Source organism: Chelonoidis abingdonii, chromosome 4, assembly GCF_003597395.2.
Source record: "Chelonoidis abingdonii isolate Lonesome George chromosome 4, CheloAbing_2.0, whole genome shotgun sequence".
NCBI classification, from domain to species: domain Eukaryota; kingdom Metazoa; phylum Chordata; order Testudines; family Testudinidae; genus Chelonoidis; species Chelonoidis abingdonii.
The window spans coordinates 122,082,970-122,099,686 of record NC_133772.1 but is presented as its reverse complement, the minus strand read 5'-3'; the positions used below and the strand labels follow the sequence as shown (position 1 = coordinate 122,099,686).

At 45.0% G+C, this 16,717-nt stretch overlaps 1 protein-coding gene across 5 annotated transcripts in view; it reads left to right on the top strand.

The window, feature by feature from the left end:
* Positions 1 to 7,948, top strand: part of TTC7B (tetratricopeptide repeat domain 7B) — a 336,047-nt gene extending 328,099 nt beyond the window's left edge. For all 5 annotated transcript variants that reach the window (XM_032766516.2, XM_032766515.2, XM_075065637.1 and 2 more), the window contains one exon: positions 6,920 to 7,948. In XM_032766516.2, coding sequence (XP_032622407.1) covers positions 6,920 to 7,141 — 222 coding nt within the window. In that variant the 3' untranslated portion in view covers positions 7,142 to 7,948. The remainder of the gene's footprint in view (positions 1 to 6,919) is intronic.
* Positions 7,949 to 16,717: the final 8,769 nt, after the last annotated feature.

Sequence of the window (16,717 nt, the reverse complement as noted above, 5' to 3'; positions counted from 1 at the left end):
AATAGAACCCCTAGCCCTTCAGTTCCTGAGGAACCTCTTTCTCTGTCCCCAGCTTTAGGCACGAGTGCACCTCCTGTGTGAGGAGCTGCTCATGAGAGGAGTCCCTGAAGAGGCATGGGGAAGAGTGGGTGGGCAGAGAACTGAAGGGAGTATTCCATTTCTGCGATGTGGAGTACCCAGCAATCCAATGTAGTGTTTTGAAGATGGTAAAAATGAGGCGGGGGCTGCAGCTTAAAATGTTCATTGATTAGCCAGAGTGTGGAAGCCAAGGGACTTGAAGGTGGCCCTCGAAAACTTAAGGCTATGAGGCTATGAATTGGTCTTTTCTGAAAAGAGGGACAGACCCTCAAAGGGGAGATCTTGGATTGTCTGCTGGACCTCATATGGGAGCCCTGAAACTTGTAGCTAGGAGTCACTCCTCATGACTATCCCGGAGGCCATGGTGCAGGTGGCTGCATCTGCTACATCAAGGGCTGCCTGCAGCAATGCTTGGGCAACGAGCTTGCCCTCCTCTACCAAGGAGGAAAACTCTGCCCAGGAGTCCTCTGGCAACAACTCCGTGAACTTGGTCATCGCTCTGCAGAAGTTGTAATTATACCTGCTGGGGATGTCCTAGTGGTTGGCTATATGGAGTTGGAGTACATTTTCCTCCCAAAGAGGTCCAGCTTTTTTGCCTCCCAATTTTTTGGTAGCCTTGGCACTCCTTCTCATTCACTGGAGCTACCACCACGGAGTCCGGCAGGGAATGGTTATACAGATGTTCATACCTCTTCGAGGAAACAAAGTACTTTCATTCATTTCTCTTTGCTATTGGTAGCAAAGAGGCTGGGGTCTGAGTTTTGGTTGTTTCACAAATAGTTTTGATGAGTGGCAGAGCAGTACAGGAGGGTGAGTGACTCATGGGAGGGACACAAGGGGGAGCACCAGCTAAAGTGGGGCACAAGACCTCACCACGTGACTCCACCCAGCCCAGGCCCCATGCTCTCCCCATCCCCTTCCCATCCCATATTACCTGGGGCGGGGGAGCACTCTGTCCTTCCACTGCACCGGACACGGATTTCAGGCATAAGGAAGGCATCCCCACACCGACAGCTCCTCCAGCATGGCTGTACTGTCCCTAGCCCTTTCCTGCAGCTGCATCTCCTGGGGTGTGTTCAGCCCCACCGGAGGACAGTGCTGGGAGCGGTACCGGTACAGCTGTGCCGGAGGAGCTGCCAGCGTGGGACGCTGGATCCTGGGAGCAACATCCCACACTCAGCACTGAACTGAACCACAGCAGCAAAAGGAGCAGCCCCACACCTGCAGCTCCTTCGGCACGGCTGTACCGACCCCATGAGAAGCAGTTGCGTGGCAGGGCTGGAGACAGTATAGCCACGGTGGAGGAGCTGCTCGCGTGGGGCCACCAGTGGCCCCATGTTCTGCTCCTTTCACCACTGTGGTTCCCCGCTGAATGTGCCCCTCCCGAGCCCAGGGAGGGACCCAAGGAGGCAAGTTTGTCCACCATGGGGTCTGATGTTTCCACAAATTCCTTTGCCTGGATTGCCAGGTTCTGTGCCGCCCTTCTAAGCACCTGTTGAAGCACTCTGCTGTCTTTCAAGGCAGCGGCTGTCGATGTTCCTGCCACCACCTTGTCAGGCAAGGATGAAGACAATGCTCTAGCTTGGAGCAGGTCCTGTTCCCTGCCTTCGGCACCAGGGGGATCTCGTTGAGCTCGGAGATCCGTCACCAGTGCCAGCACGGTTGGTGCTGAGTGTGTTGATGCTGGCGCGGTTGGTGTCTATGCAGGAAATTCTCGATCCTGCTGATATGTTGCTGGTACATATGAAGCCGTGACCACCAATGCCAGCCTTGAATAGGGCCTTTGACTCTGTCCCTGGCCCCAGTGGAAAGCCAAGGGTGCCCAGAATGGCCCCTGGGTAGGAGTTTGCCAGTGACCTGGCTATGGTCCCGGGTAGGGTTTCCATCTGTGCCTGTTGGACCTAGATTTCCTGCTTCTCCTAGAGCGGTATGACTCTGACTCCGAGGACTCTGTATAGGAGGACCACAGAGGAGCGGTGGAGATTGGTGCTGGGAATTTGGGGACCAGTGTGGTTCCCCTGTGTTGGCACTGGTGTAAGGTGCTGGTGAATGGTGCTGAGGGGATGGTGACTGGCATGGCATCATTGCTGACTTGCCTCTGGGTGGCACTGGGGATCTCACAGGGGCGTCTGAGACCAATGCAGGAGACCTATCCACCTTGGTGGGGAGGATGGTGCTGTAAGGACGATGAGGTCTCCTGCTCCCTCCAAACACCTCCGGTGTGGATGGCAACTGCAGGTCATTGTTCTCCCGGACCAGGGAGTGTTGTGGGCCCAGACTTGACTGGTCCCATGTGGGGTCAGGAATCGACAAGGCCTTAGTCGGTGGGGCCAAACTTCCATTGTCCGACGTGCATCCCATGGCTGTGGGCTCCTTCTGTGGCAGTCTGGACACAGGGGAGCAGCCCCTTTCGAGTCTCCTTTTCATCTGGGGCACCAGGGAATGGGAACAGTGCCACTCACTGGGATGCATGAAGCTCCTATGTGAGGAGCCATGATGGTGCCAAAAGTCTCTGGTGGAGTCTTCCCTTGGCACCGACTCATGTGTCACTGGTACTGGCGCACACCAAAGATGAGGTGCTCAATGCCAGCTCTGCTGATCCAGGGTCCAAGTGTGTACGAGGATCTTGAGACACGGGTCCCTATCCTTTTGTGTGGTCCAACAGAATCCCCTGCAGATGTTGCAGCATTCTTTTTGGTGGCTTTCCCCCAAACACTTCGGACAAGAAATGTGTGGGTCGGTCTTGGCATAAGCTTGCCACATGCCATGCAGGGTTTAAAGCCAAGCTTGCCCCATTACTGGGAAGAAAGGGAGTGGGGGGGAACCCCCAAATGAAACACAAAGAAGACTATGCTAACTACTACTAACTACTATACGATCTAAATATATACATGAGTTGAAAGTTCAAACTGCTAAGAGAGATGCTTGCCGAAGCAAGAGACATGAGCATTCCAGCTAACCATCACAGGCGGTAGAAGGATCTGAGGGGATGGTGGGTCAGCAGGGCCCTATATCCAGCACATGAAGGCGTGTTCCAGAGATCACCTGGACCAACCCGACGGATACTGCTAGGGGAAAAACCTTCCGGCTGCTGTGCACACAGCGCGCGCACACATAATTGGAATTGACATGAACAAGCACTCGAAGAAGAACTCGCATTCACAGCTTCTGTCCTGACTGCTGGGCTCTTGAATTCATATTTTCTGGTGCTTGTGAAGAGTTTTTCCTCCATTAGTTTCTTCTTCTCCTCCTAGTTTCAGTTTATTTTTTCATCTGTTCTTTGTCTCTGTTCTTCTCCATTCCTCTCCCAGAGTTTTACAGGCCACAAGGAAAGCCAACATGCTCCATTTAGCACCAAGTAGGCACAGAGGAAACTAAAATGGCTCTCCCCTTGAGAATGGCTCCTGTTCCAGATAGGACAAGACAACTCAGCCAGTGGTCAAATCTCCAGCTCTCCTAAGCAGAGACCATTCAGAGAAATATAAGTCTCAGTGCACCAAGGTTCTATCACTGAAAAGGAGAGTATTTCTCTGAAGTGTTGCCAATTGTAGTGATTTCATTCCTTGTCTTGCAGTATTTAATGTTTTTCTTAAAACCACAGCTCTGGAGACAAGTGACTGTGATAATTTCAGCTTTCATTGTTTAAAAATGAGCTTCTTGCCCTTGGGGTTGCAGAGAAAAGCTTGAAGACATGAACACTAAGAGCTCAAAATCCAGAAAACAAACAAACAAACCCAAAAGCTATTTTCTTTTTACTTTCTTGACTTACTAGTCAATATCATGGGGTTTTGTTTTTTGGGGTTTTTTGTAACAACTGGATTTGACATTACTGTCTAAGTCCATCTCAGGAAATGAGGATGAGTGGGCACAGTATTTGTCAAGGGGGCAAGTCACAGCAGCCTTCAGTCCAGCAGAAGCTCCAAAGCCAAGATGATTCTCCCTGAATTGTTTACATGGTGGAGGGCCATAGTAAGAGAGAAAACAGATATATTTCCCCCTACCAAGTCCAAGGAAGTGGCCTCCCCAGAAGCAAGCATAGTGCAGATCTTTGAATCAGTTCTTTCTCTGTAGATTTGGAAAGAACAGGACTGTCACTGGAAAATATTAGTGGGTGTGCTAGACCCCTTCCAAAACCAAGAGAAGAGATTACCCTTGCCCCTAGGATCTTCCAACCTAGTATTAGTCATGGTACAGTAATGAGTAGCAAGTGGGAGGGAAAATGTGAGATAACAAATAAGATTATGTGATTACTCAACAAGGTCTAGCACATGGCAAGATTAAGGATGTTTTGTTGTTACATTCAGTCTAAATAGATGTCTTAATTATCAGTATTTGAGTAGGCCTGGAGACAATAATGGATCATAGGGAGGGGCTTGAATTATTATTATATATTTGTCCTGCAGTAGTACCTAGAGTCCAAATAAAGAATTGGGGCCCTATTGTGCTAAGCATTGTGCAGACATATAATGAAATACCATCTGTGCGCTGATGGATTTGAGAGAGAACTCAAAAACAGTGTTTTATGCATATGGGACAGTGTAGAATAAATCATGAAGATGATTATGAAGGAAACAGACAAACAGAATATTGTGTCTTGGTTTCATTGGCAGAGCAGTGGGCAGAAATGATCTGATAAGTGAGATTGTACTCCTTGATATAATCAGAATATAGGGAGACCTGTGTCTGTTTAGTATTCAGATTAGTATTCCATGATTTAGGCAAGGCCCATGTTCAAATAGGGTACAGTTCTGAGCTTTTCCGGGCTTGGGATGTAGTGATCTGGGGATTCAGTGCTTTAAAAGAACTGAGTCCAGTTAACATTGAGAATGGTCAAAATATTCCAAAACCCAACACTAGCAAACTCTGGAGATTGTAAAGTCCTCAGACTATGTTGTACTGTAATTTGCACATAGCTAAATTAAGAGACCAGTAGGCAGGTGGTAGAGCAGAGGAATCCTCTTGTAGTCCTGGGAACCTCAGAGGCAAGAAGGAAATCCTGAAACACTGGAGATTGACTGATCACCCAATTATTATTAAAATGGTATTAAAAAAAAATCCAAGTGAAGTATAATTGGTTTGAGATACCCCTGCAAAAATTGGATATTCCCAGTAAACTCTGGCATCTGGTTTCCCTTTTAGATGGGTTTATGGTGAGTCAGAAGACTGACAATGGGATATGAGGCCTTTTATCTGTGGATCACGGGTTTCAGTTCAGCCTAAGTCTATCATGACCAAATGTTATAGCAATCTTTTCTGATGCCCTATATGAAATGAGTCTGTAATCTCAGTCTACAGGGTTCCAGTGAACAGGATTCATCATCATAAAAATAATCACCTGAACCTTTGTTGGCAGTCACAGCAGAGAGGCCAGTGAGTGAATAGGCTCTGTAAGGTGGTGCCCTCCAGGGCTAATGTGCCTTGGTGGGCCTGGTTTGAAGATTTACCCTTGTTACTGCCCATGTCATAGCTATTCTGTGGATAAACAATTAACTTCTGTCTCCAGTGTTCTCAATGCAGTATCCTTCACCAGCATCAAATACTCTAACATCTCAAGTAAAACATGGCTACCAAACAATTGCTGTCAGTACTTAACTGCAGTAGCAGATAATCAGAAAAAAATGTGCTCTTTCCATAGAAAGTAATTGCAGATTTGATGTAATTTGTTTTTAGTTTGTACCCCTATCAATCAGGCTAATACCTCTACAAGACCATGTTCTTCCTTTGGTCTTGAAAAGTAGAGTGAGTTTGGTTTTTTTAACAAGTTGGCAAATGGGATCTGGCATGTTGAAAATACGTATATATATACACACACATATATCATTTTTCATGTACAAAGTACTAGCATTTTTAACTAGGATAGAATACACAGAGTTTCCAGAAGGAAGATTTCTGTAAATGAATTTGGAAGAGAAGCTTACATCTGTAAATCAAGTACCTTTTATTCATTCACTTTGGTGGCAGTAAATTGTAACTTGAGAATGCTACACTAAACCAGCTTAATGCAGAGAACATCCATAGATTCCTTCATGTCTCACTTTTTCTGAATTAATTTGATGGTCTAATTTTCAAATATTGCTCAAACCACTGATCACCATCCCTGGGAGTGCATACTCACTTGACAACTCAAAAAATGAAACTGCGGTACATCTGTGACAGCAGATCCATTAGACTTAGAAATTAGCTCTCATTGCATTTCTGCATTTAACCCATTGCTGAAATTACTTTATCTGCTTTTTTCTTCATGAATTTGTTCTCAACAGTCAAGCATTCAAAAGTTGTATTATATAGAGCAGTTAATAGTCTGCTTACAAAAGAGTTTAATATAGTTGGCAGGGGAGAGAGTGAGTAATTCAAACTCCAGGAGTTTACAATGGATAGTTAAACAATTACACAGAATCTCTACACTCTTCAGTTACTTTTATACCCACTTGGTGCTCATGAAGGTGTGGGGACTAATTGTTTACAGCCAGCTTATACAGCTCTTCCAGTTCTCTTCAATGTGAATTTAAGAACACCCTGTTTCATTCCTGCACCTCTACTCAGCAATACTCTTCACCATGCTACTGAGATTTTATAAAATAGACCAATGTTACTCCACCACACTCATTTTCACTTACAATCAAAAGCAGAATTTGAACCCCGGTTTATAAAGTAGAGATGGTGAAATGCATTAATCCACTTGAATCATCTAGCCATTTTCACTTGTTTCAATGCTTCTAGGTATAATTTGGGTCTGGTAAAAGTCCTGTTAAAAGAGTCTTGTTCATGTTACTACTGCTAGTGTTCAGTACTTAATATTGATGTTCTCAGCCACTTCCGCGTTTTCTTTATTTTATTGCAGGCTCTGATACTTCACCAATTAGGACGCTATAGTTTGGCTGAGAAGATTCTCAGAGATGCTGTCCAAGTGAATTCTACAGCCCATGAGGTTTGGAATGGTCTTGGGGAAGTTCTACAAGCTCAGGGCAATGATGATGCAGCAACAGAGTGCTTCCTGACGGCATTAGAGCTTGAAGCCAGCAGCCCAATCGTCCCTTTTACCATCATTCCACGAATTCTCTGAGATAATATCTTGATTACTGAGTTCATCATGTTTCAAGTTTTGGATTTGAGGGTGAGGAAACACAACATACAGGTCTCTTTGATAACTCAGCGTGATTTCAGAGGTAACAGAAAACCCCATAAAATTTGTTAACTATTGTGGGAAACCTGACAAAGCATTGAAGTGAAACAATATTTTAATGTTAGTGAGGAAAAAATGACTAACCAAAAACAAATCTCTCATAAATCACCTACATTTTTTCCCCATGGTAGTTATGAAGCCTGATTATATTGTTCTAATAGATAATGTGCCATATTTCATTAGATGACATCTGAGTGTTATGTAAAAATTATAATGGAATCCACCATCAAGTGTAGAATAATATATTTGAATTAAAATTCAGTGGCAGAGCAGACTATTTTTAACAAGCCTGTCGTGAAAACTGTTCTCTCTCCTCCTCCGTCTCAACCCCTCTTGGCCTAAAGTCAAACTGTGAATTTTCTGTTTTCCATCTCTGTACTAGTCCAGGCCAGAAAATCAGTTGAAGAGTTCTTGGTTTTGGTTGTTAAAAACTGTGATGTGTGGCTAATTGTTATCTTTACTTAGAACAAAGGCTGAGTATAAGAATATTTATATTTTACCAATGTATGCCTGCTACAAAAAAAGAAAATATTCGTTATTTAAGTGTAACTTTTTAATGTGAATTCAGAGTTTATTTATCGATGGAAATATGTAAAAAGAAGCTTCAAATGGAATATTTACTGACATTCCTTATACATTGCTCACACTTGGAAGATTATGTTGTTAATAAAAAGATTTTTAAATGGCCTCTGTGGCTGTCCTCTGTTTGAAAGCGCAATGAAAGGAAGTGGAACTGGTAACTTGTAAGTGCAGCTGATTAATGTTGGGCCTGTGGGAGGCCATCTGGCCTTGAGAAGATCACTTTTAGCACTGCTTATGTCCAATGAGGTCAAGAGAAAAAGAGGCACATCGGATATCTTTGCCTAGTTTTCTAGTCTTGTAAAATATCCCGCCCCCCATTTTCTTCCCCCCAGAGGATAGAAAAATCTCCACCAAAACCCATGGTAAATGCACACATGGAGTTAATTTGGACCAATATAAAAATTTTAAAATCAACCCAGTTATACAAGACACTTTTGAAAACAAAGGAATCAGAGATCTCATTGGTCTGTCTGCCATATCTGATTGTCTTCCTGCCTTAACAGAAATATTCATTCAATAATACTTCGCTACATTGATTGATATATTAGAAAGGTATATAAATTGATATCTGCCATCAGTACCCAGATTTTCTACCTTGTCTCTTTTTGGAGGACCTTAGACTTCATAACCCTGCCATATATTCACACAGTGAGTTCTCAGCCCTATTCTGAAGTTTCCTTTACCTGTACACCTTTACAGTATTTCGAAAGTATATCTTAAATGTTTCTCCCCAGCTTTCACCATCCTTTGCACCTATTTCACAAAGATCTCACACTCATCGATTGTCTGGTAGCATGTTCCTAACATGGCAGTGGCAGCAGTTGTGCCAGGTTGTTAGTGGACAGAAGTGTTTGCCAGAGCTTCGGAGGGGAGTGGATAAGAATCATCTACAGTTGCTGCACAGAAAAGAGCCAGTCCTAACAGATTCGTCCACCTCTTCCTCCTAATATGGGGCAGATGTTGAATCTGGGAAATTTTCCAGAGTCCTTATTAAGCGAGGTGACCAACGGTTCTTGCACAAAGCATGCTTCCTTCAGTCTGTCACTCACCTGCAAGAAGTGATTTTAAAGTGTTCAGCGTGTGCATAAGATAGTGGATGACTCTGGCAAATACTTTCTGTAGAGCAGACAGAGGACCTTTACTGACACTTCTGTCTCTTTCATTCTGGTGTTTTCTAACAGTAGGAGACCCATGCTCAGTGGTGCAGTGATTTATTTTTTCTTTCTATCTCATGCGTCCGATAAGATTGAGGCAGCTTTCAAATTTTACCTGTTATAGCTTAATCCTTAGAACACCCATCCTCTGTAAAGTGCACTGTTAGACTGGGTAGCTCCCAATTTGTAAACCCAGGCATAACCCTCCCAACCCCAGTCAACACAGAAACATCACATTATTCCTTCCCTTTTCTACCCCCCCCACCCCCATTTGCTTTCGTCTCTTGCCAAAACACGGTCCTGTTTTCTCTTCCTTGACTGCTATCCTAGGCAATGTCTTAGTCATCCCTCCATGTTGTCATCCCGCTGCTGAAGCTTCCCACTAGCTACAGCTCACAATATACACTCTGTGACCTCTTTCAGCCCCTAAAACATGTTTGATTCCAACAGTCATATGATCCCTTGTCTAATAACTAAAAGGAAATGCAGAAATTAAGACTTGTGTGTGATTTTGTCCATGGTAAACCTTAGTTTTGCCGTCCCTCTTCAGTTTCTTAAAATACCCATCATCTGCTCTGCCGTCACACAGACATTCCTACCCACAATTCTTCAGCTGTCCACCCTTTCACTGTTGCAGGAAGGCTCTTCTGACAAGGCAGAGTGCTTTAACATCAAGCTCTGAGAAGTCAGGCTTAATCTTCTCCCATAAGAAGCACCACACCTCGCTTGAGAACGTCCTGCTTATTCTGAAGCATAAACATGCACAGAACGTCTGCTAGCGCAAAGAATGGGGGGATCCTTTTAAGCCCCAAATTGTTACTTGATCTCTTTCACTTAATTCAAAGTTCTTGCCAATTTTGGTAAACTCTCCCAATGGTAATGATGGCAGCGTAATGATGTTAGGTCCCTCCTTGCTGCGCCATTAGCGGATAGCCTGTCACGCCTATTGTACGCTTCAGTACTCCTGGGGGAATTCTGGGCCTAAACATTCCGTGCACACTAATTGCTGGGAAGGATGTTGGGAGTGAACTTGGAGGGTTGTTAGGTGTAAATTATGGAACAGGTTTTTTGGAGACAGAGGGACTGTTAAGTTGGGGAGCCTCCCCCAATCAGATCCTGGATGATCCCTAGCCTCTCCCAATCAGTCAGGCACATCTGTCCCTGTCCCCAGGTAGCTCTGCACCCCCACCCCATCCCCATGTGCCCCTGCACCCTCACTCACAATCAGCCCTCCCTCCAGTCTCTCCCCCCACTAGCCCTTCTGAACCCCATTCTGTCACCCCCCAGAAGGCCCATGTGCTCCCCTTTCTCTGTCCCCCATATCCTGTGCCTCTTCACCTGGCCCAGTAGGCAGGCACTGAGAGGAATGCAGCCTCTCTTCCTCCTTAGCAGCTGCTGGTTGATACAGCCAGTGAGCGGTGACCCATCTGCTCTGTTCTCGTGCCACAGCAGCCCCTGGTGGGCAAAGGGTACAACTGCAGCATCTCTCCCACAGAATGGTTCTGTGGGGGAAAAAAAATATCTGCAGGGCATATGACTTGCACAGTGGTGCAGAATTCTCGCAGGAGTAACTTCATGTACAGCGGAGTGTGTAACAGGGTTTCATGTTCTTTTCTTAGAATCAGTTTCATTATTTTTTCCACAAGACTTTACCTCCTACGAATTGCCTGGTCAAAACAAGAAAAATCAACCACATGCTTTAAAAAATGCAGTATGTATGCAAGGTCAAATTTAGGAGTTTTCAGACCGAAGTAGGAGTCCCTCATAGCACATTAATTAAATGGCAGAACTTGTTTAAAGATCACTTAATTTACCTTTACCATCTATCTTATATCAGCAGTTGTTAGAAAAAGGTATATGCACCCAGTCTAAGTAACAAGTCCTAGTGAAAGATACATGGTCTACTCTCTTTGAAACAGGCTGAGTGACCTACTGAGACCCCAGCCTCTAGTAGCACCTGGACTCTGAGACCATAGTTTCTTTGGGTACGTCTTCACTACCGGCCATATCGGCGGGTAGCAATTGATTTCTCTGGGATCAATATATCGCATCTCATCTAGACGCGATATAGCGATCTCCGAACGAGTTCCTGTCGACTCCAGAACTCCACCAATGCGAACGGCGGTAGCGGAGTCGACAGAGGGAGCTGTGGATGTTGATCCCGCGCTGTGAGGATGGTAGCTAACTCTATCTAAGATACTTCGACTTCAGCTACGCTATTCACGTAGCTGAATTTGCGTATCTTAGATCGATTTCCCCCCCTAGTGTAGACCAGCCCTTATATTCTATAGCTTGGTCCACATGAAATGTGGAGCACCTCTTTGTAAACTGCTATAAAGTCTTCTGATCTTCAGCCAGGAATGAAACTTCCATCACTTTATAAATGTGTATTTCTTTCACCTTAGACTGTAGCCCAGCAGAATTCAATCAGGACAAAAACTGATTGCAGACTTTCTTTTTCAGCCAGAGCTTTTCTTTGTCCTTCTCAAAACTAATTGCATCTGGTGCTACTAAGCATATGCAAAACTAGTGGTAGTTACAGTCACTGTGCATAAAATGACTGAACTGCAGGGCTTCAATAGGCAATATTGCCATTGAAGTTAATGGGGCAAATTCATCACTCTAACTAGTGAATTAAGAGGACTTACACGAGGAATTAATTCAGCCCATATGTGTCTTGCCTGGGTGATGACAGCAGGATTCAGAGAGAAACAATTGGGTTGGTTCTGCATCTTCCATATTTTTCAGCATCTTGATATTATACAACCTGATCAGACATTTATGCAAAAATGTTATTTTGGAAACTTTTTCTGAAGGTTCTGTTCTACTCTGTAAAGTGACAGTATTAAACTGACAAGGTGGGTGATGTAAAATTAAAATGGTATCTTGGCATTCTAAATTTATTTTGTCTCACTAATTGCCTATCAAAATTTGCTCAGTTTTCAATTAAAATGACACTTTTCCCTGACCAGCAACCCTCATACTCAGCCTGGGCTGTCGCCTTCTCTCTCGTCACCACCGGTAATAAAGATTCTGTAGTCCAAATTATGTCTTCAGTACCACCTGTGAAACCCTACTGCATCCAAGTTATGTTCTGTTAGCACTGCTCCAGTTAATTGAAGGCTTAGGGTATTTTATACACAGATTTGTATTGTCAGTGGCATCTAGGAGCCACAGATATAGATAATTCACCCTACACGATCTTTATTACTGGTGAGTGGGAGAAATAAAATAGCCAACTTGACTCTGAGCCCAGTTTGAGTTTTCAGGACGAGATGGGTAAAAAATATTTTTATTTGTAAACTGAGTTCCTGTCGAGAGCTGATCAAAAAATCCATCTAAACTTTTCATCTGAATTCGCCAATTTGTCAAAATCTTGGAAATCTTTTCTGAAACCTGCTTGGGTTTCTAGGGCTTTCAGACTCTCTGTTAGCTTGCAAGGCACACTCCCTGGAAATCCTGACTCCCTGACATGCAGCTCCTTCACAACCTTGCTTTCAGGGTCCCTGGCTCCAGGGCAGCCCACTGGTTTCTAGCATCCCCAGATCACATTCCATCACATGATGAATTTCAAAACTTCAGGGTTTTGTTCAAAATCTGAATGAAACAAAAATTTGAAATCACAGATTTCTCTGCAAAAGATTCTCATTCTCCTCCCAGCTCTGTTCATATCATACAAAAGCCAAACTCTGACCCCCACAATGCCATTTTTACAGTCATTCAACAGCAACTGAAGTCAGTACTTTTTCTGAATGTAGTTCACAAGACTGGAGTGCAACAAAGCTGGTGAGGGAGTGCTAACTGCATCCTGGCCAATTGGGAAGCTAGAAGCAGTCACTTTCTAAGTGCATTATTTCACGGAACTGTAGACATAAAAATCTATTTAAGATAGGAAAGGGTTAATATACTTGAAATGTGATGATAGTTTATTTTGATCACGTTTGTGTTTTTTGAAATAAGGTGGGCAAGGGGCATGTCTGCGGGAGGTCCACGGGAGCAGTCTGCCACCCTCCCAGCAACCGGCAGAGCTCCCCCCATGGCATGCCACCCCAAGCACACGCTTGGCGCGATGTGGCCTGGAGCCGGTCCTGATCATAAAGGTTATAATTTACTGCATGTGATTATCCGATTTGTATGCATGTATCATTTCTGTATCTAAAGTTAGCAATACTAACTATGTAACAACTACAACTGTATGTGTATGTGGGAGACACCCATCAGCCGTGAAAGAACAATAAGACTTTGAAAGATACTAATCTCTGTCCTTCCTGAGAGGCATCCTGGGCTGTAGCTGTGACACTACTCGGTCAGTTGGTCCTGTCACTTGGAAACACCATCTTGGACTTCTAGTAATTTTCCACTAAAGCAGGGGGAGGTTAAGCCTGGGAAACAAAAGATTCCCGCCTTCTGTAAATCTTATTTCAGGCTGGGCAGTAAGGCAAACAGGACTGTTCTCCATTGCCTTACTGCCAGGAAGAAAGACTGCTTAAAATATCTGAAGAGACAAAGGAACTGAGCAGTGGGAAAGGCAAGGCGGAGTCCAGACTAAGACAGGCATCTAGTCTAGTCTGGAAAGAGAAATAACTGGAACTCTAAGCTACAAAAACTCTGCAACTTTGTCTAAAACAACATTTAGGGTGAGAAATTATTTCTTAAAACCAAGTATCAGGCGGTAGCTGTTGGTCTGTATCCACAAAAACAAGATGGAGGCCAGTGGCACCTTCAAGAGTAACAGATTTATTTGGGCATAAGCTTTCATGGGTAGAAAACCTCACTTCTTCAGATGCATGCACTCGTGGCCTGGCCCCAACTTCCTATCTGCCCCTCCCCCCCCGGGACCCCTGCCCCATCCAACCACCCCTTCTCTCTGTCCCCTGATTGCCCCCGGAACCCCTGCCCCTGACTTCCCCCTGCTTCCCCATCCACCCCCTCATCCTTCCTGACTGCCCCCCAGGACCGCTGCCCTCATTCAACCCTGTTTCCTCCTCAACCCCTATATACATTCCTGCGCCCGACCACCACCCCAAACTCCCCTGCCCTCTATCCACACACACACCCCCGCTTCCTACCCCTTTACTGCGCTGCCTGGAGCACCGGTAGCTGGCAGCGCTACAGCCACGGCACACGGCTGGAGTTGGGCCACGCTGCCACTACACAGCACAGAGTGCCGGGCTCTGCAGCTGTGCTGCCCAAAGCATTGTGCCGGCAGCGGAGGAGGGACAGCAGGGGAGGGACTAGGGGCTAGCCCCCAGGCCAGGAGCTCAGGGGCCAGGCAGGACAGTCCCGCAGGCTGGATGTGGCCCATGAGCCATAGTTTGCCCACCCCTGTTCTAGGCAGAGGAGAGGGAGAAAGAACACCAAAGACAGTTGGAATTGAAACAGACAGAAATTGATGAACAAAAAGCAGCCCCCCAGAGAGCCTGAGGCTGATAAGGAAATAGAAGCCCCAAAGCATGGACTGGCTGTAATGGAATGGAAGAGCAGAACCCCACGCCAGGGGACTCTGCCTTTCCAAAAATCCCCAAATGGGAGTGGTTGTGTCCTCCATACAGCAAGTCCAGGGACATTGCTGAATATTTCATCCGCTTTGAGAGGCTGGGTATGCTCCATGCAATTCCTGAGGATCAACAGATGACCAATTTGGTTGCAAAGTTGACTGGGAGAGCTCTGGACATATTCAATAAGATGCCAGTTGGTAATACTGCCGCTTATGGTAAATTTAAGAAATTGGTTTTAAAACAGTGTAAGTTGCAGGTGTAATCTGAAAGAGTAAAATTTAGAAGCTCTAAGAGAGGGTGGATTAAGTAATGTGGCTCTATGAAATCCCAGTACAGCAGGTGGCATCACAGCAGGGGAGTCCAACCTGTCACAGTGAAATTTGTGATGGGCCTAATGTGCTGGGGGAGTTCAGTCCAGTCTCTGACAGCCCCTGGAGAAATCTCTATCTGCAGCATACATGAATTTTACCCTTATTGTAGACGGGACAAAATTGTCACCCACCGGCTTCATCCCAAAGCCCTCCCATTGAGCCCAAACATCAGATCTGTGGTGAGACTTAGAAAGTCGCAAGAGCTGGGGCTTCCCAAACAGCACCTCAATACTGATATGGAATTGGCAAGGGCAAGCGAGCTTGCAACCTTGAGAAGTCCTATCTCCCAAATCCAAGCCTGAGACCATTTTTGTTGCGTCATCATTTATTTACACTAACGGTTGCACACTGAGGGTACAAAGATCTGAAGCATAAGGCAGTGGATAGGAGAGGGCACTGCCTGAAATAGTGAGTGTAGTGCAATACACAACAATGCTGTTCAATGATTAACACAGAAGGACCCCACTGCAGCATTCTTACTTCCTAATGTATTCATGAACTAAATATCAGCTTCCCACATGCATAGTTCAGTAATAATTTCCTCCTGCTTGATCATCCTACAACACTGTTCTGTGGACCATGAACCTGAAAGGAAGTCACATTTATAGTGACTTGCATCTGAGTTTCACCCCTAATTGCAAAGAGCTAGTCTTCTGAACTGAGTTTCCAACTGGGTGAACATTTTGTGTGATTTGACTCAGCTGTAGAAGTCTCATGAAATGCCTAAGATGGCCCAGTTAGTTAACAATAGCCTGATGCTCTGGTACACCTCTCCTGCCAACATAGCACTGTCCACACTGGTGCTTATGTCAGTGTAACATATGTCAACATAAATTGTGTAGACCTAGCCAGCATCTCACAGTTCTCCTGAGAAAAGCCATGTCAGCCCTATATGCCTAACTCCAGGAGAAGCTTCATGGCTGAGAATCCGGAGCAGAAGAAAGCCCCTCCCTTTGGCCCATGAGTCTCCTAAATCCCAGACCAGTGGGAGTTATGCATTTAAGTCCTGCCCCTTTCCTCTGTATTTCACTTTTAGGCAGCTCCCCACTGCGCCTGCAGCTTCGTGGACTCTAACAGTGGCTCTGCACTACATTTGAGTAGCAGAGGTGATGCTGCCATACAATGTTCCATCCTTTACCTCAAAGGTGAGATTCTCTCCACAGCACTACAGACAATCCCTCTAGCTCCCGTGTAGTCCTGGCCCAGTGACTGGTTTAAGGTCTGAAACAGGCACTGTATTGGGCGCAGGAAAATCAGACTTTAAAGTGATGGTGTGTTTGTCTGAAAAAAAAAATCTATTTTGGATCGTGGGTTTGAATTTTTCTCTTTCTGTAGCCCCAGTTAGACCCCTTGGCAGAGAGGAGACCGAAAAAAAAAGACAAGTTCCTCTAAAGAACCGCTGAACCATTTCTAAAGTAGTTCTGCCCCATTTATATTATTTGTGCCTTTTTTCTACACCACTGTTTCCAGGCAGCAGTCTAAATGCACCAGTGCAATCCTCTAGCAGACACATTTTGCACAGGTGCAGTTTGCCCTGCTTTGAAATGTGCATTAACTGCACCAGTATAAATCATGATTATGCTACAGCTTTGTATCAGTGGCTAAAAGCCTGTGTTGCAGTAACTTCCTAGGTTTCAGAGTAGCAGCCATGTTAGTCTGTATCCACAAAAAGAACAGGAGTACTTGTTGCACCTTAGAGACTAACAAATTTATTTCAGCATGAGCTTTCGTGAGCTACAGCTCACTTCTTCAGATGCACAGAATGGAGTACACAGACAGGAGATATTTATACATACAGAGAACATGAAAAGGTGGAAGTATGCATACCAACAGGAAGAGTCTAATCAATTG